Source organism: Erpetoichthys calabaricus, chromosome 16 (genome assembly GCF_900747795.2).
Source record: "Erpetoichthys calabaricus chromosome 16, fErpCal1.3, whole genome shotgun sequence".
In the NCBI taxonomy this organism is placed as follows: domain Eukaryota; kingdom Metazoa; phylum Chordata; class Cladistia; order Polypteriformes; family Polypteridae; genus Erpetoichthys; species Erpetoichthys calabaricus.
In genome coordinates, this window is record NC_041409.2 from 3,122,354 (window position 1) to 3,146,711 (window position 24,358).

The following is a 24,358-nucleotide window of genomic DNA, read 5'->3' on the forward strand; positions in this document are numbered from 1 at the left end:
CAGTCCTCAGTACATCTGAAACAGTAAATGCGCCCAAAAAAATGGACACAACAAGGTGGCATCACACTCAGTGTTCTCACTGCATGTCTAAACGAATAACTGAAGTAAGTTAACATGGCTATCTAATTAAAATTGCAAAACATGCCATCCTTGAATATAGTGGCAACATGGAGTGTGCATGTACAAAATATACTGTGGCCGGATGGGGGAAACGACCGAGTCCAAAAGGAATGGAGGGTCACCAACCCTGTTGTCCATTTAATCACTTGAGTTTTCAAAGAAAACCAAGCGCACGTTAGCATGGAAAAAGGAACAAAAACAAATAGCAAAGTGTAGGCTTTTTGAGACTGGCTAGTCTGCTTTCTTGAGCTGGTCAGCTTTGGTAGGAGCTCTGTCCTGTGGTCTGCTGGGTCAACAAATAGATGGCTCCTTTCAAAGGTGCCCAGGCTTTATAGGCACCTGACTGGAAAGGGCAGAGTCAGTTGCCCTCACTGGGTGTCTTCTCAGCATCGTAGAGGAAGAGGTAGATGAGACAGTTAACAATAGCACCACCTCTCATCCTGGGGGTGGCATTACATGCATCTAGTGAGCCCTGAAGGTGATCCTCTGACATGCACGCATGGCAATATATACATACAGTATATACTATATATTGTAAGTGCTGGACTAGCATCCCAACTGGTGATGGGAATGATTGCCTTCCTGGCTGGACAGCTGTAATAGATGGAGAAGAGGATGATTCTCCTGGCCAGGATGGTTCTCAGTTTCTGTCTCAGTCTGCATGATCCAATAATGGATGGACAAGGGACAAGTGGACATTTTAAACAATTCATCCCCCTGCATGAAAGGTGGCAGTGCTCCCCTGGCTAGAGTCAAACATGGACTCCCAGAAGGTTGCCTGGGTATTGTAGTATGGAAGGGTGGGGTCCTTGGGCACCCCTCAGTTGTTTAGGGTGGGGGGGGGGGGGGGATGTTTCAAATATGCTGTGATTCATGTGATCAGGAAATAATTCCGGCATGCAATAATATGACACTGAAAATGCTCTTGGGCCCAACAGAGTCAGAGCAAGGAGGCAGAGGGTAAAACTCTTGAGATGAATGAGGTGAAGGGACTTTATTAATGATAAACACATTGTGGGATTGTTTAAAAGCCGGTGAACGTGTCTCTGGGTAATAAAAACCTTTTCTTTTAACCCTAAACTGTCTTTTATGGAGTTGTGTCTGGTGTTCAGTGCTCAGTTGTGCCACCTTGTGGTTACAACATATCTAGATGCAATACTATTTGCTACTTTTATCCCATGTAGTGATGCAATAGACGAAATGACAGCAAGATATGTAAATTAATCATGAATACTCTGCTCAAAAATTATATTTTTTAATATGTTACTTATCCCATGTACTTTGTAGTGGTGGCCAAAAAAAGAGAAAGAAGAAAGGACATCATAACATTTTTCATACAACAGAACCCTATGGTTGCCAAAGCTAGACAACGTCAAACAATGTCAACCACCACCAAAGTGTTACCCCAACTCTTTATCTGTGTTCCTTGTATCATTTTATACACATATATATCTATTTATACGCCTGCATATCTTCACCTTCTATTACTTGTATGTTGTAAATAAATTGTATTATTTTATTTATTACAAGTGTGTCTGAGTTATTTTTGAAAGTATGTTTTCGTCACATTTCAAGCCACAACAGAGAAGGTGGAAGTGTTTGCTGTTTGTTGAACCTCATTCATAAACTGTACATATTGCATCATTTTTCTGGCTGGAAAGTGAAACTGAGACACCTCACTCACCCCGCAAATAAACTGGAGCCCCCTGTTGATTGTCTGAATTCATTACCAGCAATGCCGAAGTTAAACTGTTGTTTAATTAACTGAGTGCTCATACATCCACCTTACAATGGTGAGCACAAAACAATTAAAAGCAGAGCTGAATGTGGTCAGAAATCACATGCCAGCCAGTCAAACAAAGTCAAAGTAAGTAAGTCCAAGGGAAAACAGCAATGGTGAAGAGCCTAATGAAAGTATAAAGCGGCTTCAGTGGGCTGCCCAGTTGCCAATGCTCTGGGCACTTTTTCAATACTAAGCAGAGAGTCGTCATCAACAGAAGAAGCCGACCCAGCAGAACTTTTCCATGCAATTCTGTCTCTGATTTTCCAACTTGGCTATGAAAGTGATGTGTAAAATAACAAAAACATGTTACAAACATTTTGAAAATGCACTTAAAAGAGAAGTCTTACTTTTCTGGGCATTCGTGTCCACAGGCTGATACTTCACCGATTTATTCCCACCAATTCTCTTGAGTCTGGCGAAAAAGGTCTGCGACTCTTTGTTGCTGACTCCAGTAGGGGTGTCATGAATGTCAGATTCATCAAAGACGCTGTCTTCTTCTGGGAAAAACAAAAGACATTGAATCACTGTAGGCTCTGTTCTCGGGTTCTGAGCTCACAAGGGGGTCCTATCGCTGCACCTGCTATTTATTTGATTTTTTTTCCCCTAAATCAGAAGAGGACCAGCAATAATGCAGCTTGAGTGTAAACCTGTGTGGCCTACAAGTGTAAGAATTGGAGCATCTGTGAAACTGGGAGGACATGTAGGTGCTTTGATATTTATCTACTTAGGGTAACTCACTAAGGCAGCTTGGTGACAGCTCAACTTTACAAGCGGACATCAAGAACATCCTTAAATCTTGAAGCTCAAATTACCATGAAAAGGAGAAGCAAAACAAAGCGATGTGTTCAAACTGAAAAATGGATGTCCCCTTAGATCATTTATGTCATGACTCAGCCAGGGTTTCTCCCTTGGCTGGGGTTCAGATATCATGTGTGATGTCTGTTTTCTTCATTTATGTTTCTTTGATTTCTGTTGATTATGTACTGTACATCACTCATTATTTTTAGTTTTGTGTTTGCATGTAAGCTGCCTTTGCTGTGTTCCATGGGTTTTGTGGGTGGTTTCTTAAGAGGCGGGGCCATCTGCCAATCACCGCCAGGAACTGCCCTCCGCCCTTTAAATCTGGAGGATCTCCCACAGCTCCTGGCAGTTCATGGTGAATTGGCTACGGAGTTGGTGAGTTTACCAGTGTTTTTTGTGATTTTTTTCAATTATTTACAATTATTTTAGACCTTGCTTTTCGACTCTGTATTTGGACTTGTTAGATTTGGGTTGCCTTCATGCTTCAGGCAATTCCATTTTGTCTTTGTGCTCCAAGAGAGCTTTACTGTGATTGGAATACCTTTTTCTCAAGAATAACTCTTTTATTTTATAAAGATTTGGTGCTTGCCTTTATTACTAGCCAGGGTTTGAGGGTGATATCCCCCTCTAGTGGGCATTATTAGCAGTGCTTGGGACTCCTAGTTCACAACATTTTTTTCCTGAGCTTCTTAAAGAATTTTATCAACAACTCCCACTTAGAATTTCCTTACAACACAGTGATTTTTAATTAACGCAACGCTTTTGTATGTTCTGTGATGCCATTTTGCTATCTCAACCACATTGTGTTATGACTGAATTGTTAATTTTATTTTTTTGTATTTTCTCCTTGCCATTTTTTACAGAATACTACTCAAAATGTTTTTTGTGTTGTGCTCTAGAAGTTAACTCCACCATGGATGGTCCCAAGCCCAGTTGCAAAAAGAGGAGGGTTGGGCACAGGGCCACAAGCCCTTCCCTGTAAAAACCCCATTGCTACAGAAATAGCAAGAAATGATTGTCATCTACGGAATCATGATTAGTACAAAAACAATGACCACTTGACGATGGCACAGGAAGAAACCCACCTGAGCAATCAACACCAAGCGCCAAGACATTCACCTAAATTGGAACGTGGAATGTACTAACTCTATATCAGTGTGGAAATCTAGCGCGGCTATTACCAGTTATGGATACCTACTGACTGGACATCTTGGGCATTAGTGAATTTGCAATGGATGAGAAGTGGAAAGTGATTAGTGAAAGGAAGACGATCGGTTGGCAACAACCAGCAAGACATTTGTGGTGTTGGCATGGTTCTGAGTAAAGAGGCAGCCAATGCACTTAATTGGATGGAAACCTGTCAATGAGTGCATCGTTTCAGCATGGCTCAAGCTGAGGCATACGAAGATGACCATCATTCAAGTTTATGCGCCAACCAAAGACACCGATGATGCAGAAAAGGACATGTTCTATGATCAACTTCAGGATGTCTTGACAGATATCCCAAGTCAGGATCAAGTCCTACTCATTGGTGACATGAACCTGCAAATTGATGGCAATACCAAAGGACAGGAACACGTGATGGGACCACACAGCTTGGAGACACAGATAACCGCAAAAGCCTACTGATGTTCTCCGGCACAAACAACTTGTTTATCGGCAATGCCTACTTCCAACACAATACCATCCACAAGAAAACAATGCGATCACCTGATGGCATCACGCGAAATGAGATTGACTATATTTGTTTTCAACATTGCAGGATGTGCGGGTGCAGTGAGATGCAAACATTGGGTCTTATCACTACCTTGTGAGGACCACTCTAAAACTCTGTGTTAAGAAAAGCCAGCGATGAAACAAAAGTTTGCGCCCCATTGATGTGGAAAAAGTAAAGGACAAGGCAATGGCACAACAAGTCCAAATTTAACTGAGAAACTGGTTTCACTCACTTACTTTTGTTTCTTTTAAATATTTTGTCCCGTTTTGAATTATTCACGATTGGCACTATTTTGTCGTCCTGCTGTTAGTGCAGCTCTTGTGTCGTCAGGGGGTGTGTTCTCAGAGATTGTGACCTTTAGCTAACGATGTGATAGGTCATCTCTGGGCTCACTTCTCTATCCGAGTTTGTGGATTTAAAACAAGTTTCTAATTCTGAGGTCCTTTTTGTTTTTGTATTCGTGCCTGAAATATTAGTCTGTCATCTTGGTGTTGATAAAAGTGTGGTTGACTTCCAGATTTTGAACTTTATTTTCATTCTTGACTACATTTTTTCTTCTTGTTGCTCCAAAAGTCATCCTCATAAGCTTGCTAGCACAACACGCTCACTCCCTCAGTCCTTTGAAAAGACTGTGGCCTGCCCTTTCTTCTTTTGAGAAGAAAAACCGCTCAAGGAGGACACTGTGCACCAGCCACATACTCGAGTGTGAATTGTGGGAAATGGCAAGGTGTGGAGGAGAAACACTCTAAGGTGGTTTGGGGCATCTTGAGCTAAAGGAAGGGGATGATTGTGTGAAGGGGAACTCAAAGATGGAGGAGGAGGGGATAAAACCAACAGGGAGATTAAAGAAGACATGGCTAGTGGTCCTGCCAGATGACAGGAAAAGCTTGGGTCTATAGATGCAGGAGACTGTGGAGAGTGAAGGAAATAGTTACGAGCTGTAATTTCTTTTACATTTTTTATACTCTTTCTTTGGTCTCAAAAAAAACATTTATGGTTTTTGGAGGCCACAGAATCAAGTGGTCATACTGGCTTTCTACTTAAAGATGTTTTGATGATGTTGAATGCAAACAAATGTTTCTTTGTGGCCATTTTGTTTTTGTTATGGGCACTGTCATCTTGGAACTCTTATGTCACATGGTTACCGGACTGATGCTAGGCAGGATGACCAGGAGTGTGTGACATGTGACATCAATACCACATTGGTATAAAGGTTGGCACCGTGCACTGCCTAGATGTCCAAGTTTGCGGATACAACAACCCATCCAAGACTTAGTGTTTGAGTCTCTTTGAGTGCTTCTACTTGATACCCAGTACTCTGAGTACTACAGCCTCTGATTATGCGTTTGACTTTCGGTGTTGGTTTCATGCCCTGAGCTTGTTTATGCGATCCCTGCCTTCCTGGTTACGAGTCTGCTTCCCGATTCCAATCCGTCAGGATTTATGATTTTTTGTTAATTTATTATTCTTTTCCTGGAGTCTTCACAGATGTTATTTACATGTTTTGCAGAATTTTTAGCCCTTACAATTCATTTCTGAGGTTTATTTATTATTATATTTCTTTAAATAAGTTTCTTTTTGTGTATTTTATGACACCATTTTGTTTTTGAATAGGTGCAGTCATATTTCATTATTTGAAGCTTTCAAACCACTATGGCGATTCTCCCCCAAGTCTCTTGGAGAGTGCAACATCTGATTGTCAAAATGCTTAATGGTATTTTAATCAGCATGTTACTTTCACGCATGTGTGTCGGAGGATCTCCTCATGGGCTTGACCAACATATGTAACAACTCACCAGGGCGAGAGGGGGTGCTGTTGCTAATATTCTTTTCTCCTTCTCTCCCCAACACTTCGATAAACCAACTAGTGAGGCCACTTACCCACCCCGCTTCTAGTTTGTCTGTTATGAGAAGCCCGGATGTCCACAAGGAGATGGCTTTTGCGATTAGAAGTGACCCCCAGGACGGAGCTCCAGTAAATGACCCTAAATTCCATGGCTAAGAGTCGCTTACTCTTGTTATTATTTCACTCAAGGGCTACCAAGAGGCGTGTTTCTGTTCAACTTTGTTCAATTAAATGGGACAACCCAATCGGTTGGCGTACCAACTTTTGGCATTTCCGCGACCTGTCATTCCTGCCACAGGACAAACTCACTTTATCTAAGATTGGATAAACAAAACTGTTTTTTCGTGTTATTACTTTTATTTCAATGCTTACTGGCTTTTTAATTATCTGCTTCATATTCTTGAACTTTGAGGATTGACTGAAGATCAACAAGGCTTTTTGGTATTTTGAACCTGGCTTGTTATTTTGACAATGTCTCTATCTCTTGCTCCTTTCATAAAATCCTTTTCTACATTGCAGAGGATAACATATTCAATTGTTCTTCACTGCTGCTGCCTTGTGTCACTTAGTACAGAAAAAGATTTGGAGTCAAGCAGCTACCCTGTGTGAAGCTGGTTGTCATCCATTAAACTAGAGATGGAGTGTATGAGAAGAAACACAATGGTATTTACAGTAAATCTATAGCGTAGATGCTGCTGCAGATAAGTGTGTTGGGGCTGTGGATCAGTGAAGAAGACTCACTTACCTTTTTCCTTCTCACTGTAGCGACTGGCATTGCTGTTGTCACTATAAAGGGGTCCGGCTGTGGCATGAGGCTTACAGCTATGGTACTGAGCATTCAGGGTGTTGATGGTAATGTGGATCAGATGAAGCACAATCTTACTGATATCTGCTTCTCTATAGTGGTACTGTGAAAGGAAAGCAAAAACAGAAGTGAAGAAGAGCAGATAGGAGCTGACAGAGACATCAAAGAGTAATGAGTGGAAGAAAAGAAAAGCAGAATAGCATGCGAGAAGCATTCATCTCTGTTGTGTCTGACGAAACCTGAAAGCACCGATTTAAAAAACGTGATATTCCAGAAAGCAAGTGACATACCTGGACCTGTACATTCAAATTCATTTCACAATGGCTTGTATGTCAGTGGTGCAGTATGTCTTACTGACTGACGGAAATTCTTCTAAAGCAGTGTTTCTCAACCTCGGTCCTGTGGCCCCCTGTTGCTGCAGGTTTTTGTTCCAACCAGCGTCTGTATTTAATTGGACTCCTGGGCTAATTAAGTGATGTGTTATTTCCCAAGTTCTGTGTTTTGGGAACAATATAGAAATTAGAAAACTAAGTTTGGCAAAAAAAAAATATATATATTAAAATGTACCAAGCAGTTATATGGGAATAATGTATTTTTTTCTTTTTAACAATATTTTCATCTTGATTTTCATTCTACTTTTCTAGGTGTTCAAATTGTTTAATTAATCCATTATTTACTAATTAGTGGGTCTGGTGCTAAAGTAGTTGCAGCCTTTGATTATTTAGTGTTGTTTGCCTGCGTGTCTGCTCTGCTCATTTTTAATCGTCATTAATAAGATACAACAAAGGGGGAAAACTGCACAGAGAAAGGGCAAAATATAATGAAATCAACAAACGAGAGTTAAGCATTTCAATCTATAGCAAAAGCAAAATTATTTCTAAATGTCTTATAAATGTAAAAATCATGCTGCTGTGCTTTTCTAAATGTACAGGGTGGGCCATTTATATGGATACACCTTAATAAAATGGGAATGGTTGGTGATATTAACTTCCTGTTTGTGGCACATTAGTATATGTGAGGGGGGAAACTTTTCAAGATGGGTGGTGACCATGGTGGCCATTTTGAAGTCGGCCATTTTGGATCCAACTTTTGTTTTTTCAATAGGAAGAGGGTCATGTGACACATCAACCTTATTGGGAATTTCACAAGAAAAACAATGGTGTGCTTGGTTTTAACGTAACTTTATTCTTTCATGAGTTATTTACAAGTTTCTGACCACTTATAAAATGTGTTCAATGTGCTGCCCATTGTGTTGGATTGTCAATGCAACCCTCTTCTCCCACTCTTCACACACTGATAGCAACACCGCAGGAGAAATGCTAGCACAGGCTTCCAGTATCCGTAGTTTCAGGTGCTGCACATCTCGTATCTTCACAGCATAGACAATTGCCTTCAGATGACCCCAAAGATAAAAGTCTAAGGGGGTCAGATCGGGAGACCTTGGGGGCCATTCAACTGGCCGACGACGACCAATCCACTTTCCAGGAAACTGTTCATCTAGGAATGCTCGGACCTGACACATTGAACACATTTTATAAGTGGTCAGAAACTTGTAAATAACTCATGAAAGAATAAAGTTACGTTAAAACCAAGCACACCATTGTTTTTCTTGTGAAATTCCCAATAAGGTTGATGTGTCACATGACCCTCTTCCTATTGAAAAAACAAAAGTTGGATCCAAAATGTCCGACTTCAAAATGGCCACCATGGTCACCACCCATCTTGAAAAGTTTCCCCCCTCACATATACTAATGTGCCACAAACAGGAAGTTAATATCACCAACCATTCCCATTTTATTAAGGTGTATCCATATAAATGGCCCACCCTGTAGAATAAAAGAACAATAATACCAGCTAATTAAATGAGATCAGTGCTATCAGGTGTTGTCACCAATAAGGAATCTGGTTGGAACAAAAACCTGCAGCCACAGTGGGTCCCCAGGACCGAGGTTGGGAAACACTGCTCTAAAGTCTGCATAATGTCACTTGCTCTGATCTCACTTAGAAATTCGGTTCCCATGCCAGCTTCATCCTCCTCGGCGATGATCAGGTGAGCTGCTATCTTTGGTGCCCATATAAAAAATGCTGAAGACTGGGTGCCCTCCTTGATCTGAAGAGTCGCACACCCATTTAACACTCTACAAAGTCTCCTGCTGCTATGATCAATATTTTGTTGTAATAGGAAACGATAGCATAGTGTAACACCCTTGTGCAGATGACTATTCGAACTAAAATTAAATGTGATCTAACGTGTTAGCTACGTTGCAATGTAATTCATATGTACATGGTGCATTTAATTTTGGCGCAGCTTTACTGTGATGTAATTAAAAGCACATCAAAAAGTCAACTTGACTGCTTTTCACTACGGCACTCAATTTTCACGTCGATTCAAAATGCAATACAAAAGCTGACTGCATTTTGTCCATTGATCACGTGTCTTGGGTCGGCATGAAGCTAATGGCTAATTTTTTGAGACAAATCAGGAGATGCGTGCAAAAGGCACAACAAAACAGATAAAATATAAACAAAGCCACCAAAACCCAGACTTGAGGCAAGAAGCGAAGTCAAAAATCAGGCAAGTCACTAGCAAAGAAAGAGAGTTTCTTTTAGTGTTTAAAGCCTGTATCTGCAGATCAAATAAAGCCTGGTGCAAACTTTGACCTTTAATCCTGTCATGCCCTAGAAACATGATCCTAAAGATGATGATATAAAATGGTGCCTAACATACATAAAGGCCATAAGACCCTAAAATTCATCCCTGATCATGACATTGTGTCTCATAACTAAAAGCAAAGTACACATATTGAGTTTCACTTAACAGCAGCTCTGAGTGAATTACATTTTAATTTGAGATCAAGATGCATTCATCGAGCAGAAACTGAATGTAATCAAATGACCAATGTAGCAGTAGGGGGCGCAAGAGCTCCCTTGAACCCTCAGGTACCACGCCAAACACCAGGTAAATGTACAATTATTATTTATTTTATAATAATTACGTGCACTAAGCACCCTCCACTCCACACTACTCATAAACACTATACAATACTCGATAATCAATTATTAAATACACAATACTCAATCCTCCTCTTCCAGACACTTAGCCACCCTTCCTCCCAGCTCAGCTCAGTGTTTTGGTCTCCCAGAGTCCTTTATATAGTCCATGACCCGGAAGCGTTTCTCTCTTCTGTCCATGTGACCGTGAACACTTCCGGGTCAGATAAAAGCTCCTTTCGTCAACCCAGAAGCACGTCGTTTCTCCTGTTCACGTGACCAGGACGTACTTCCAGGTTATAGGGCACATAGCACTCCCCAAGCCTCCCTACAGCGGCTCCTGGTGGTCCCCATGGTATCCAGCAGGGCTGTGTATACAAACTACAAGGTCCATAAGGCCCTGCTGGAATTCGGGGAACCTCCATGCTGTTGGGAGGGCTCTACCTGGCGGCCTGGAGGTGTGGGCCGGAATATTTAGCCGGCCATCCATCACACCAATCAGTGTCAAAAGGTACAATGACACAAAAATGCAATGGAAAGGTGCTGAAGGCAACATGGCTGGTCATTAAAAAGAACAGTTTGCATTGATTTTACTGAAGGATGAATGCTCAGGATACTTTCTAACCTCTAAATCCATCCATATTGTGCATTTTTATCACATGGGTGCCCCAGTTGCACCTGACGTGTAAGCAGGCAAACCTCTGAGGACCAATAATAGTCCTTACCTTGTAAAGGATCACCAGTAAAGTCTTGAGCCACATCTGCCGGATGTGCGGCCGTAGAGACCAGAGGGAACAGCGCGGCGGCTGCTGAAAGTAATGGCGAAGCTGGGGGCAGGTGCAGTACTTCAGGACTTGCACCACCAGAGGTAGGAGATGCTTTCCCAGGTTTATGTTGTAATCCATCACCTGAAACATAAAATCTCTCTTTAACTCTTTAAGTTACAGAGTTGCATTGGATGTGCCCCAACAGTACATTACATGTTAGGATAGGACGAGGCACTCTCCACCCAGAATAACACCAAAAAGGCCTAAGGGACAAACATGTTGCCTTTATAAAATAGAAAACACAGAAGGAACACACAAGTGCCCTGACAAACCCGCAGCCTCTCTTGCCGACGTGGATGGCAGTTGACCTTTCTTAATAAGCTCACTAATTGTGTTGCCCACATTGCCCGGGAAATTTTGTTAGACAACAGGCAACAGGTGTATCTGAAGAACTAAGTGTTTTTATGTATACAATATTTGTAGCTTTTTTATTAAAAGACAGTGAGGTGTAGTGGTTAAGGCTTCAGTCTTTGTTCCCTGATGTTGTGAGTTTAAATCCCACTGCTAACACCTGTGTGACTATGAGCAAGTCATTTCACCTGCTTCTTCACCAATTGGAAAAACAAAAGAATTGAAATCAGTTTTATCTCAAATGTCCTAAGTTGCCTTGGACAAAGATGTCAGTCATATTTCTCTATTATATAAAAAAAAATCCTGGGGTGAGACAAGACTTTTTTCAAGAGATTTTTTCAAGTTCCGCGTGACAAGACTTTTGCCACGAGATTTTTTCAAGTCCTGCCCTCCTCTCAACCATTTTCAACCACACACATGGCCTTCTCACCTCTCACTCGTGTGAATGATTTTGTCAGACACAGTTCCTGCGCTCTCAGCTCTTATAAATTTTTACATTTTCCTCACTTTAAGTTCCCAATTAAAGAAGATGTATTATGTCCAAATCTTACTGAAGAATTTCATCACGAAGGGTTATTAACAGTAAAAATGAGTACACAGGCAATCCTAGCACCAAGAAACGATGAAGTCAAACGAATTAACGCCAAAAATTTTGATCGGTTACATGACAAATTGCTTAAATGCGTATCAATAGACTGCTGAAACAGTTGGTGGTGATCGTGTGGAAGATGAAAACATCAAATTACAATATCCCAAAGAATATCTACAACCGTTAACACCATCTGGTCTTCCACCGCACGAATTACTGTAGAAAGAAGGATGTATCCAAGAAAGGTAATGTAGTACACCTTTCGCAGATAACATTAGACAACAAAGGAGATCTTGATATGCCATTTCCCGTTAGAATAGATTTTGCAAAGACAATTTACAAATCTCAGAGCCAAACATTCGAAAAAGTAATTTTGTTTAATAGAAAGAAAGAAACGAAATTTAATCACGGGCAGTTATACGTTGCATTTTCACGATAAAAGTCCAAACACAATCAAAATTCAATGCGATATTGATGAAAATGTAATTAAAAAATTTGTTTTTACTGAAGTTTTACAGTAAAAGTGTAAGTTTAAAAAGTATTTACGTGTTAATTTCAAAGCCAAACAGAACAAAATCGTATTACACAACAAACTCCTCTAACGCAACATGAAACATAATTTACTTTCAAATTATAACATTTTACTATTTTTTAATATGGTTAATTACTCGCTGTAATGTAAAATACTTCTATTATGTGTATGTAACAATTCCCGTGAAAATAAAAATCTGCTTAAATTGTAGATCCGCATCCCCATACGCGAGTGGCAGAACCACAAAGAGGTTAGCGCGTAACACAGGCACAGGGGTTGGTAAGTATTAAAGATGTTAAAAATATTAAGAGGACACTGGAACTCTTGAACATGTTCTACACAATTGTCCAGGAAAAAAACATTACTGCATGAGGTCAATTCCTGCTTTTCCAAATGACTTGGCTGTTGTGTGACCTATGAAACAGATTTGGCAGATCCCCACAGAAAAATTTGGGGCACCAACCTGACCATCCCATTTAATGCACAAAACAAAAAATAATTATGATAGGCGCTTGAGGTTTGCAGCAAATCAAATAAAGGCAACCAACTTAAAAATCAGCCTTGAAATGGCTCTCTAAAGCTTGGGTGGGGCTTTGGATGAGCTCTGTGCCAGGTTGTTGCTCTGGTCCAAAAAGTGATGTCACCTTTCAGGAATGTCTAGGCTGGAAGGGGTGGGGCATCTCTGCCTTAATTGCCCTTATTGGGCCCTTCTCGCCAATGTGAGGAAAACAAAAGGTTACAATAGTGTTGACAAACAGTTCTCCCTCTCATTTCGGCAAGGTATTGAGTTCCTCAGAAAAGCACTGAAGGTGACACACAAGTGTGACAACGGTCATTGCTAAACACAAATGTCTTATTTTGAATTAAAGCTATGTTCTCTCTTAGCTGTGGCTCTGCACCTTTCTACGATATAATAAAATGCTAATCTGTGTGTGTATATGTATCTGGTCCCTTTGATCAAACTTACAGGTCAATTTGGTTTTGATCTGATTTTTCAGGTTGGTTCTGGTGGCTCAGTGATTGAGAGAGGTAGCACTCGTCAACAGAGGCTGAGGCAAGTGTGGACACCGAGAAAAGGCGTAGGAGGAACGCAAATTACCCATCAACACTCAATCACTAAACAATAAAGAGGTACAATCCATGTCACCTTCAAAAATAGGAAGAATACAAAAGATGTTTTTACAGTGGGTAACGGGATCATACAGTATCTACTATTGTTGGTAGTCAGCAAATGGGCAGGAGGCGCGTGAGATGTCTTGAAATGACATTGAGTTTGAAAAGAAGACGATCGAGTGGGGAAGCGTCAGGCAAGAGAAGTTCAGACTCATGAGGATAACAAAGAGTGGGGCCCGACGAACGCAGAGGGTACTTCTATGGCAAGAGGTATCAAATAATTTAAAATGTATTCTGCTACCTTTCTTTGGAGGGAAATAGCAAACTACATTTTCTGATATCTGAAGCTGCCAAGGATGTTTTCCGTTAAAGCTGTAACTAGTAATGTAAATGTTTGATATCTTGTTTGATAATTTTACTTATCCGTAAACTCGGACAGTTAGAATACTGGGCTGTCATCTCCAATACCAACTACATAATGACATCACACGCCATGCCCTGGCTGGAAATCTCATGTGAAACTGGTGAATATCACAGTAAAATCTCAACTCAACTTGGCAAAAAAGTAAGCCATGAGGAAATTTTAAAAATAGTCTACCAAATGCAACAAAAATGTTTAAGCAAATCAAAAAATTAATGCTTATAAAGTTTGTCCAAAAACGAATTAAACTGTTATTTAAAAAAAAAAAATCATTATTATGCTTACAACTTAATCAGACTTGTTTCCTTCAAAGTATGTCCCCTCTTCTATTTTTGCACAGTTCCCAACGGACTACCTGGGATACTTCGTTTCTCATCAAACCTCGTTTGGTGGAATCTCACGTAGTGGATTTTCTATCGCTTGAAATCATCATCGGGAAGAAAAAAATATTCCACAGGGGCTGAACGCCCCACATTTCATCACCTGTTATGACTTTTTTCAGAAAATTTTCATCGCATTTGACCGATCAAACAATTTTTGATGGACTATGACGCGGTTCGCTTTTTGCTCATCCATCATGAGACGCGGCACAAATTTTGGAGCATCGCATTTCATCTGCAGTATTTCAGTCAAAATTACGTTGCACAAACCTTTACTAATACCCACTTCTTCAGCAACTTCACAGACAGTTAGGCAACGATTTTCATGAACCAAAGGCCAGTACTTTCTCAATGTGATCACTGTCCAGTTTTGGGATCATCTTCAATATTTAAATCAAATTGAAATCTCGATTTGAAACTTTGGTGCCATCCATAACATTGTGTGTGGCTTAAACAATTCTCTCCATAAGCCTGGTGCAATACATGAAAGGTAACATGTTCGATAATTTCACACAGAATTTCACAGAAGCACATTGCTCTTCAAGATACTTCATATTTCAACTTGCAAAAATTCACAAAAGGCACAGGAGACTCAGTTGACTCTACTGCATGTACTCGATGATGAGATGACGTGGCGTGATCGAGCAAGCAGGGATTTGAAAGGTCAAGGATACACCACCACTGTCGCAAGTCTGCTGTGTTAGTTCATTGGTGCCTTATTTAGGAAGTTGAGTTTTTTTAGACAGATCTTGTATAACAAGCTCATGACAATGTGATGGTACTATGTGTTGTTCTCTTCTCGCAAGCACACTGGTTTAATTAAACGTTGAAGGTTATCCAGTACTGCAAACACTTCTGATAACGCAGAGCATTCTGAGGACAGCCAAAATGTGATACTCAGCAGCCACCCCTGCTCAAACTCAATGATCCTTTTAAGAGCTCACTAGCAGATATTCACTGAGGAAGGACCAGACTGTAAACTGTACTTGAGGCTGCACCACATACCAAGAACATAAACAGCACGTCATAACCTACATTTAAGTACAAATTGTCTTTAACATTCCATGACTTCTCATCGACATTGTACTGTATAGCGTATTGGAATGATTACCTGGGAGATGCCAGCAATAAAGGCATTGAAGCAGGTGGAAATCCTCATTTTCTGAGGGGCGATCATAAAGCAGCCTTCCTGCTGATCATAGCCCAGCAGCACATAGAGGTGCCGCTTGACCGTGTTAAATGCTTTGGCACTGCTGATGTCTGCCTCAGCGCTGCTCTTGTCTTTTGCCATGAATTTCATCAACACAGTAATTAGGTGGTGCACGGTCTGATGGTCAATGCCAGCATCTTCAGGAAGGGGATCCTTGATTATGGTGTCATCCTCCTCAGACTGTTGTCCTAAAAAGGGATTGAAGTAAAATTGAAAAAATCAGTGGGTAAGCTCACCGGACAAAAAGTTAGTCACCACCCATGTAAGAAGTGACACACGCTTTTATGACAACAACAGAGGGCACCCCAGTGTGAATACCATCCTACAAATAGCTGTGTCGTGTGATACGAGGAAGAGTCACAAGAAACAAGTTCATGAAAAATGGGTTGTGCAACCAACGCGAATGATGGGCAAAAACAAGTCAAAGGGCACAGTGTAACTGGAAGTCAATCACTGTGCTGCTGTTTCAAAGAGTAGTGCATGCACCACAGTCAACTGCTAATCATCACCAGAACTGCGGTCAAAACAAGGAGCTCTCAGATAGGGAACTGTCATTGTGTGTCACACATCGTGACAGCAAATTATTTGGTCACCAGGCAAGAATTGCTGCAGACCATCAACACGCCATTTCTGAATGAACGCGCATAAGGGAACTGCATGCCATGGATATCTGGAGCAGGGTACTGTGGAACAGACCCTTGCTAACAGCTGTTTACAAAGCAGCATGGTTACATTGGGTGCGGAGCCACAAACACCCAGGAACATGCTATCTAGTCTGATGAGTCGCATTTCTGCTTAAACCTCATTAACCCTTCCATGAGGACTGTGTACAAGGTACTATCCAAGCGGGGTTGTTTCAATTACAAAGAAATAGGCCCTTTGAGTGAGGTGATGACGCACTTGAACCACAGGGGCAACATTGAGCTTCTGCAAGACCATGTCTTACCTTCTGTGCATCATCTCTGGAGTGAACTCTGATCATCAACTAAACATTCACTTCATTTCTTCTTCTCTGAATCTTTGCGTTGCCCTTTTTGACTACGAGTTTGTTTCACGTTTTGGCTAAAGACGATTGGTTATTCCAGTCTTTCTGGATTTGATCCAAATTCTGCCCACAACTTTGATTTGTTTCTCGATCTTGTTCTGTCTCTCCGTTCTCACGGTCAACTTTACATCAGTACAGGATTTACTGTGACGCCTGTTGTGATTGTGTTACACTGCTCATTTTTTTTACTTCTTCATGAAATTGGTTTTTGTGGAGTTTTTTAATGGTGGATTTGTGTTTATTGGGTTGCTGAATTCATTTCTGGACATAGTGTTCTGTTTCAGTTTCATTTATACTGTAGTTGAAATATACTTGTGACTTTTCTCAACACCATTTTGACAGTTATATGCCCAGCACGCCAGCACAATGGAAGGACAGGCAGAGAAAATGGTATGTAGCTATTGTCTCCCCTGATATGTTAGCTGGCAGCATCCCTCAGTCAGGACTCACACATGGACACCCGCAAAGCATGCTGGGACCTGTAGTCCCATGGGGTACCCCTGTTGGGTTTCATTGGGGAGTGCCAGGGAGAGCTGCTTTTGGGGGACTGCTGTTTGTGCTTTCAGTGGGTTATGCCCCCAGCACCAAAAGTAACCCCGGGGCTGAGATGAAAGGAGTCGCTCTGCCTCATCCAGGGGAGTTGGAGTTGGGTGGAAAACAGACAAAGATCATCGGAAAGAGAGGACAGAGAGGGAAAATGAGAGAGAAAGGAAAATCCTTCTGTTTGTGCAACACTGAAAGAGGCCTTTGTAAGGAACTTGAGGTAATAAAACCTTGTATTTGAACCCGGACTTGTGTCTGGGGTTTAGGGCGTTGTTACGCTCCCTAGTGGTCACAATCCATAAAGTGTAATTATATTAATATGTGTGAATAGCAGGCTTTATAAATCAGATTTTTTAATGGATTTTCCTGTTTTTTGGCATACACAAACTTTTGCATTGAAATCCATGCAAAGCTTTATAAATGAGACTTCAGGTCCTTCCCTACTGCTCAAGTGCACAGCTACAAAAACAACTGCTTTACTGAATCTAATAAGTGACAGACATATAATTGCGCACGGGGGCAGCCATAGAGTTTAACTGGAACTGGAATTGAGTTGGGATCAATTGTAACCAAGATGAGAAGCCATGAGTCGTAACCAGGAGATCAATATGTGTAGCAAAAACCGTAGTCAAGTAGTAGACCAGAAATGTGTAGTAAACACACACATAAACAGAGCCAAGAACATTAATCTTAAATCGAAATCAAGAAATGTTTATCAGAACTTTTATAAACAGCAATGGAGTAGGAGTGTTAAGGTTTAGAGGAACTGAGTCTTCGACAAGTAGGAGGTACTGTACATGACGCTGAACTTTATCGTGTCGATCTATTGATGTCACGTGCCGCACCCTACCAGCTGACCTTACCCAACAACAGCATAGTAACCGTCAACATGGCAGTGTCCATTAGAAAAACAATGTGGCACTATGGGAGATTGTTATTCAGCGTCATTTCAAATCGTTATCAAGCACAAGAACAAACGTAAACCATGAGATTCCTTGAGCTGTAAAACCCTGTCAATCATTTTTTGACATCAAGGAAAAATAATAATCGGGACAACACTGAGTTTTATGGGCATTCCTCTAACTTTCTTTGCAAGGCTGAAGCGAGGTGGACTGCGGTTTCTGCACACTTACCAGGTAACATTTGCTCTATCAGTTCTCCCAGAGTCGGTGCGGACTGTTCGTGCCTTGTAAGTCTAACAGCTGGAAATATAAAAAATAAAATTAGTTACAATTAGTTATATAATCTGAATTTTTGCTCCTGTGTTTTTAATACATGCCGACTTGCGACAAACCAAAGGGCTGCTAAGAACGCTGACAGATTCTGTAGACTTTACCACTCACCTTCGAACTCTTCATCAGTTTACGGCCAGCAGGTCACACAGAGTGGGATTTCAGACACACACATCACATAGCATGCTGGCTCTACAGCAGCTTTCACATGTTGAATTCCTTTATTGTGCAATTTAATTTCATTTTTTATCTACGATGATTGTTGGAAAGACTTACTGGGACAGACAAGAAGTGAGACGCAGGACTACAAATCTTGGAGCTTGTATCTCACCACACGGACACTCTTGACAAAATGAATAAGCCAAGGTTTACAGATTGTGAGCCTGTGCTCTGCTTAGGAATCACATGGGAGTAAAACCATTTTGTAAGTGAGGGCCAGGACGTTTAAACAGGAAGAAGAACAAAAAGACCTCCAGAGAGCAAGGAATACAAAAGGAAGAAAAGGTAAAAAAAACAACAATGGAGGGCTACTCACGGATTCGACTGCTCAGCGTCTCGGGCAATGACAGCGTCCTCTTGGACTCAGTGGGGCCTTTCACGCTGTCCCGGAGTGAGCGCACACTTTTCTGCCGGTTTCGTGCGAAACGTGCCCTCTTGATTTTCCACATGGCGGCATCACTCAGGTTTGCGACATTGGTCCGGACTGCAGTAATAGCTGAATAGTAAAGATATTGGTTGACGTGAGACAATTATTCCTTTACAGAATAAAATGCTGAAGTGAGCAGAATATGAAGACATATTAATATGAAGGTAAATCAAAAAGTAAAGGCAATTCAAAAATGACACGGTAGCCGCAACAGTTAGAAGCTGACACCACAAAACATGTTCATGATGGCTTATGGGTAGTTTGAACACACACCACTCTGCGCTCTGCCAATGGTCTAGTTCAGGGGTGGCGAACTCCAGGCCTACAGTGCCACAGCGGCTACAGGTTTTCATTCTAACCCTTTTCCTAATCAGTGACCAGTTTTCACTGCTAATTAACTTTTTCCCCATCACTTTAATAGCCCTGTTAGAAGAGTTCAGCCCTCTGAATTGATTCCTTTCTTCATTAAATGACAGCCAAGCAGAAATGAGATGTGAAACGAGCTAACAGATGACCATCTAAACTGGAAGACTTGAGTAAAAGGCATATAACAGTTTAAAGGGCTCTGAGAGAGCTGGAGAAAAAGGTTCTCTGGTCTGTAACTCTTTGGGCAGAACTCCCAGCAGTATGTCTGGTGAGGACAAGGCACTGCTCATCATCTGCCTATGGTGAAGCATGGTGGTGGCTGCGTCACGCTATGGGGACAGGGGGACTGGTCAGAAAGAGGGAAGGATGAATGCAGCCAAATACTGAGAGGGCCTTGAAGAAAACCTGCTTCAGATTGGGCTGATGGTTCAATGTCCCAAAGAGACAGCCAAGACAACTGTGGATCGACTTCAGGACAAGTCTGTGTCTTTGAGTGTGCCAGACTTAAACCACATAGACGATCTGTGGAGAGACCTGAAAATAGCAGTTCACACGGGTTTCTCATTCAATTTTCTGGAGCGCGAGAGGATCTGCTAGGAAGAATGAGATCAACTGCCCAAATCCAGTGGGCAAAACTTGTAGAAACGTTACCCAAAAAGGGGCTTCTGCAAAGCCCTGAATGAAGAGTCTGAATGCTTCTATGAATGAAAGATTTCAGTTTTTGATTTTTGATAAACAAACCTTTCTGCAAGCGTGTTGTAACATTGTCATTATGGGTTAATGAGTGTAGATTAATGAGAAAAATGCAAATGTATCAAATTAAAATGAAATTTATGACATAATAAAGAGTACAGAAAGTGAAGGGGCTCGAAGACTTCCACAATCCACCGTCCTTCAAAACCCAAAATGGCTATGAAAAAGACAAGAAACACATTAACAGTGAGAAAAAGCAAAAATGAAATTTACTTCACAACGCTTGCATTGATTTCCAAGTGTTATGTACTGAAACTTCAAATACACCAACATCTAGCAGACAAACTGAGGACATGAGAGAACAAACCTACTTGTTGGGAATGGAAACTCCTTGTTGCAGTCCAAATGAAGCTGTGCCTCCAGGGACAACGTGTCGAATCGGCTGACAAAGAACTCCCAGCTCAAAGCTGGGATATCCTGCTTGAGGAAGTGGAGCAGCAGAAGTTTGCTGAGGATGGTGGGCCTGTCCTTCACTACTGTGTCAAACTGGAAATCCAAGCAAAGACACAGACCCTGAGGAGCACAAGCAACGAGATGAAAGGCTGGTAAGAAAATTAGATTATCTATACAAGGGAATGCTACAGATAAACAATGAGTCTTAGAAACCTCGGCCACGGGAGAGCAGGAATATTCGCAGCAGAAAGAGGGAACACACCTCAGCCAAGGAGTGGCACTCTGCCTGAGGCTCAATCTTGCTACCAAGCTATGGATAAGCAGGTTCAGAAAACAGATGGATGGGTGGATGGAATGGATTAGATGGATATCTTTTTTTGATTTCTTACCTGTTTGATAGATACTTCTCTTGTTTTTGATTATATCAGGAGATTGACAAAGATGGCATTTCTGTCTGAAATCAGACTAACTTTATTAGATTATTATCTAATTATTTTGATTATCTTTTAGGTGAATTTGAAGAAGTTTGGAACCAAACGGGACTCTTCCTGAAGTTAGCTGTCTGGCCAAACCGAGTGCTCGAGCAAGAAGGTTCTTGGTCAAGGGGGTGACCAGGAACCCAACAGTCACTCTAACAGAGCCTCAGAAGTCCTCTGCTGAGATGGAAGAACCTACCAGAAGAACGAGCATCTCAGCAGGACTAATTAGGATTAAGAAGGATTAATTAAGTGTTTATGGTGGACTTGAGTAAAAGGCATACAACAAGGATTCTGAGAACCTGAGGAAAAAGAGTATATGGCCTGACAAGACAAAAATTGAACTCTTTGGGTCACTTCTGATGCTTTTTCTTTCTTGTTTGGATTTTTTTGGCTTGTACTTTGAATGTATAACTTGGTTCTTTGAGCACTACTCTGTGATGGGCTCACACCCTCTACGGAGACTATTCCTGTTTTGCACTCGATGTTTGCTGGCATAGGTTCAGCTCCCATGCAACTCTTCTTGGGATAAACGGCCTTGGAAAGCACATAGATAGATAGTTCGTTGAGCATGCCAGGGTTTCCTGTCTCCTCTTGCCCTTCATCTCATTTTACTTTGTCTTTTGTCTGCCTCTATAACTCCATCCCCAGTCTTTAATTTCCCTAAAGTCGGACGTCGCTTCAGCTGCCCCAGTTTTACTGAGCAACACTTGAACGACATTTTACTGAGCCAATATGAAAAATATACAGGGAGAGGTAAGAAGTATTTATCAGAAAAAACAAGCAAAATCAACTTCATAGTCAAGAAACACAAGAGAGTTAGAGTGTGGGACCCAGGAATGCCTCAAGGTGCAAATGTCAATAAGCAGATACAACCTGCTATGAGGAGAGAGGCCTGTGACCGAACAGCTGGTTGGGACAGTGGCCTCGACTGAGGTAGTGCACCCAATGCCAAAGTAGCTGGTGTGAAGATACGGATGAGGCATGAGGTGAGGATGAGGCATGCTGGGATGCTTCTGGTGAGAACAAAAGACCATGCAATTGATGGGACTGCATTGTCTACAGTAAAGCATCCAAAACGGTCTGCCAAAATGATTGTATCCTACCTAGGAATAACGTTCACAATGAGAGCCAAAGACTATTATGGCAATTTTAACTTTCCACTTATTAATTGTAATAGAAATCCATCCATCCATTTCCTGCTCCTAATTTTAATTTTTTTCTCCAGCTGTCTGGAGTTTTTTTTTTTTTTGTTTTTTTCTGTCCTCCCTGGCCATTGGACCTTACTTTTATTCTATGTTAATTAGTGTTCCCTAATTTTAATTCTTATTTATTTTGTCTTTTTTCTCTTTCTTCATCATGTAAAACACTTTGAGTTACATTATCTGTATGAAAATGCGCTATATAAATAAATGTTGTTACTGTTGTTGATGTTGCTGCTGGTCCGGGTCAAAGGGGGCAGCAGTCTAAGAAAAGATGCCCAGATGTTCCTTTTCCCCACCACCTCCTCCAACTCCCCTGATGGAATACCGTGGCATTTCCAGGCCAAGCCAATCATTTCCTGGGTCTGCCCTGCGCTCTCCTCCTGGTTGGAAGGATGGAGTACAGCTCCTTTTGGGTTGTGGATGATGTGGTGCCTCAAGCGACGGAGTTCAAGTATATTGGGGTCTTGTTCATAAGTGAGGAAAGAAAGGATCAGGAGATTGTCAGGTGGAACAGAGCAGTGTCCACAGTCATGCAGACATTGTACAGGTCAGTTGTGGTCAAGAGGGAACAAAGCCGAAAGGTGAAGCTCTTGATTACCGCTCGATCTACGTCTCTATCCTCACCTATGGTCACGAGCTGCAGATAGTGACCGAAAGAACTGAATCGCAGATACAAGCGGCAGATATGAGTTCCCTTTGCAGGGTGACCAGGCTCTGCCTTAGAGATACGGCGAGGAGCGCAGATATTCAGGAGGTGCTGCCAGCTGAGGTGGTTTGGGAGTCTCTAAAAGGAACCATTTTTGTAACACTATGGCATTTTGGAATCTTGGGCTCTTATTTTTCTAGGAAGTAGCTATGCTGCCCTTGTCCTTGAGCAATGCCAGAAGTTCATCAGATAACCAAGGCTGAGGCCAAGTCCACACTACTACGTATTTAAAAGAAAACAATCTCCATTCATTATTAGCGTTTTCACATTGCTAATGAAAGCATCTCTACCCGCAGCAAAATGACCAAAAGGCATACAACGTGGATGCTCGCCTACACTGGACATGTGCACCTCAGCGGAAACAAGAAGATGAAATGTCCTCCATGCTAGACATTCATTTGAAGTTTGCTTTTAAACATGGAGAGCAGCAATGGCGAGTATGAAAAGTAAAAAAAAAACAATGTTTTGTTTGGGATGACAATGCTTTAGGGCAGCGTTTCTCAACCTTTAAGTATTTGCGACCCAAGTTTTCATAACAGTTTTAATCGCATCCCCCTAACTTTTTTTGAAACCCTAATAAAATTTATTCCTATATTTTTTGCTGCCAATACACCGCTACAAGTTTAAAATTTCCCTATGAATAGCGAAATTATGCCACATATGGCAACATTTGCGCCCCCTTTTTTGTTACTTCAGGGGGGCGCGCCCCACAGTTTGAGAACCGCTGCTTTAGGGCTAGATTAGATCAGATATACTTTAAGGGGAAATTAACACTTTACAGAAGCACAAGAAAACAAAGAAAGAATGACTGGCACCACGACTGGCACAGACAGGAGATCCTTTCAGTTTGATTGGATGCTCATCCCTGTTCCCTTTGCCAGTAGGGGTAATGAAATAATGGATGGACTGGGGGACACGGCATATTAAAAACAGTAAGGAGTAGTGAAGGAAGAGGAGAGGATAAATAGTACGTGCCTGTAAAAGGAATTGTATATAAGAAAATTTTTATATTGTCATGCTTGGGTCACAGATTTGCACAGAAACACAGGAAGTTGTAGAGAGACAGGAACTTTATTCAAACACTGCAAACAAACATTTGTCTCTTTTTCAAAAGTTTAAACTGTGCTCCATGACAAGACAGAGATGACAGTTCCATCTCACAATTAAAAGAATGCAAACATATCTTCCTCTTCAAAGGAGTGCGCGTCAGGAGCAGAGAATGTCAGAGAGATAGAGAGAGAAAAGCAAACAAATCAATAGGGCTGTTTGGCTTTTAAGTATGCGAAGCACTGCGGCACAAAGCTATTGCAGTGAAGACAGCTGCTCACACCCCCTCCATCAGGAGCAGAGAATGTCAGAGAGAGAGAGAGAGAAACAGAGAGACAGATAAAAACAAACAATCAAAAATCAATACGTGCCCTTCGAGCTTTTAAGTATGCGAAGCACCGTGCAGCATGTCGCTTCACGAAGCAGCTGCACAGAAGACAGCAATGTAAAGGTAATCTTT

General features: G+C 41.4%; 1 protein-coding gene across 1 annotated transcript in view; it reads right to left on the minus strand.

The window, feature by feature from the left end:
* LOC114666589 (protein unc-79 homolog) overlaps positions 1-24,358 on the minus strand; it is a 223,515-nt gene that overhangs the window by 68,065 nt on the left and 131,092 nt on the right. The window contains exons 25-31 of the mRNA XM_028821501.2: positions 20,383-20,584; positions 18,842-19,021; positions 18,208-18,276; positions 15,388-15,674; positions 10,789-10,971; positions 7,013-7,175; positions 2,251-2,400 (exon numbers count right to left, since the gene is read on the minus strand). Coding sequence (XP_028677334.1) covers positions 2,251-2,400; positions 7,013-7,175; positions 10,789-10,971; positions 15,388-15,674; positions 18,208-18,276; positions 18,842-19,021; positions 20,383-20,584 — 1,234 coding nt within the window. The remainder of the gene's footprint in view (positions 1-2,250; positions 2,401-7,012; positions 7,176-10,788; positions 10,972-15,387; positions 15,675-18,207; positions 18,277-18,841; positions 19,022-20,382; positions 20,585-24,358) is intronic.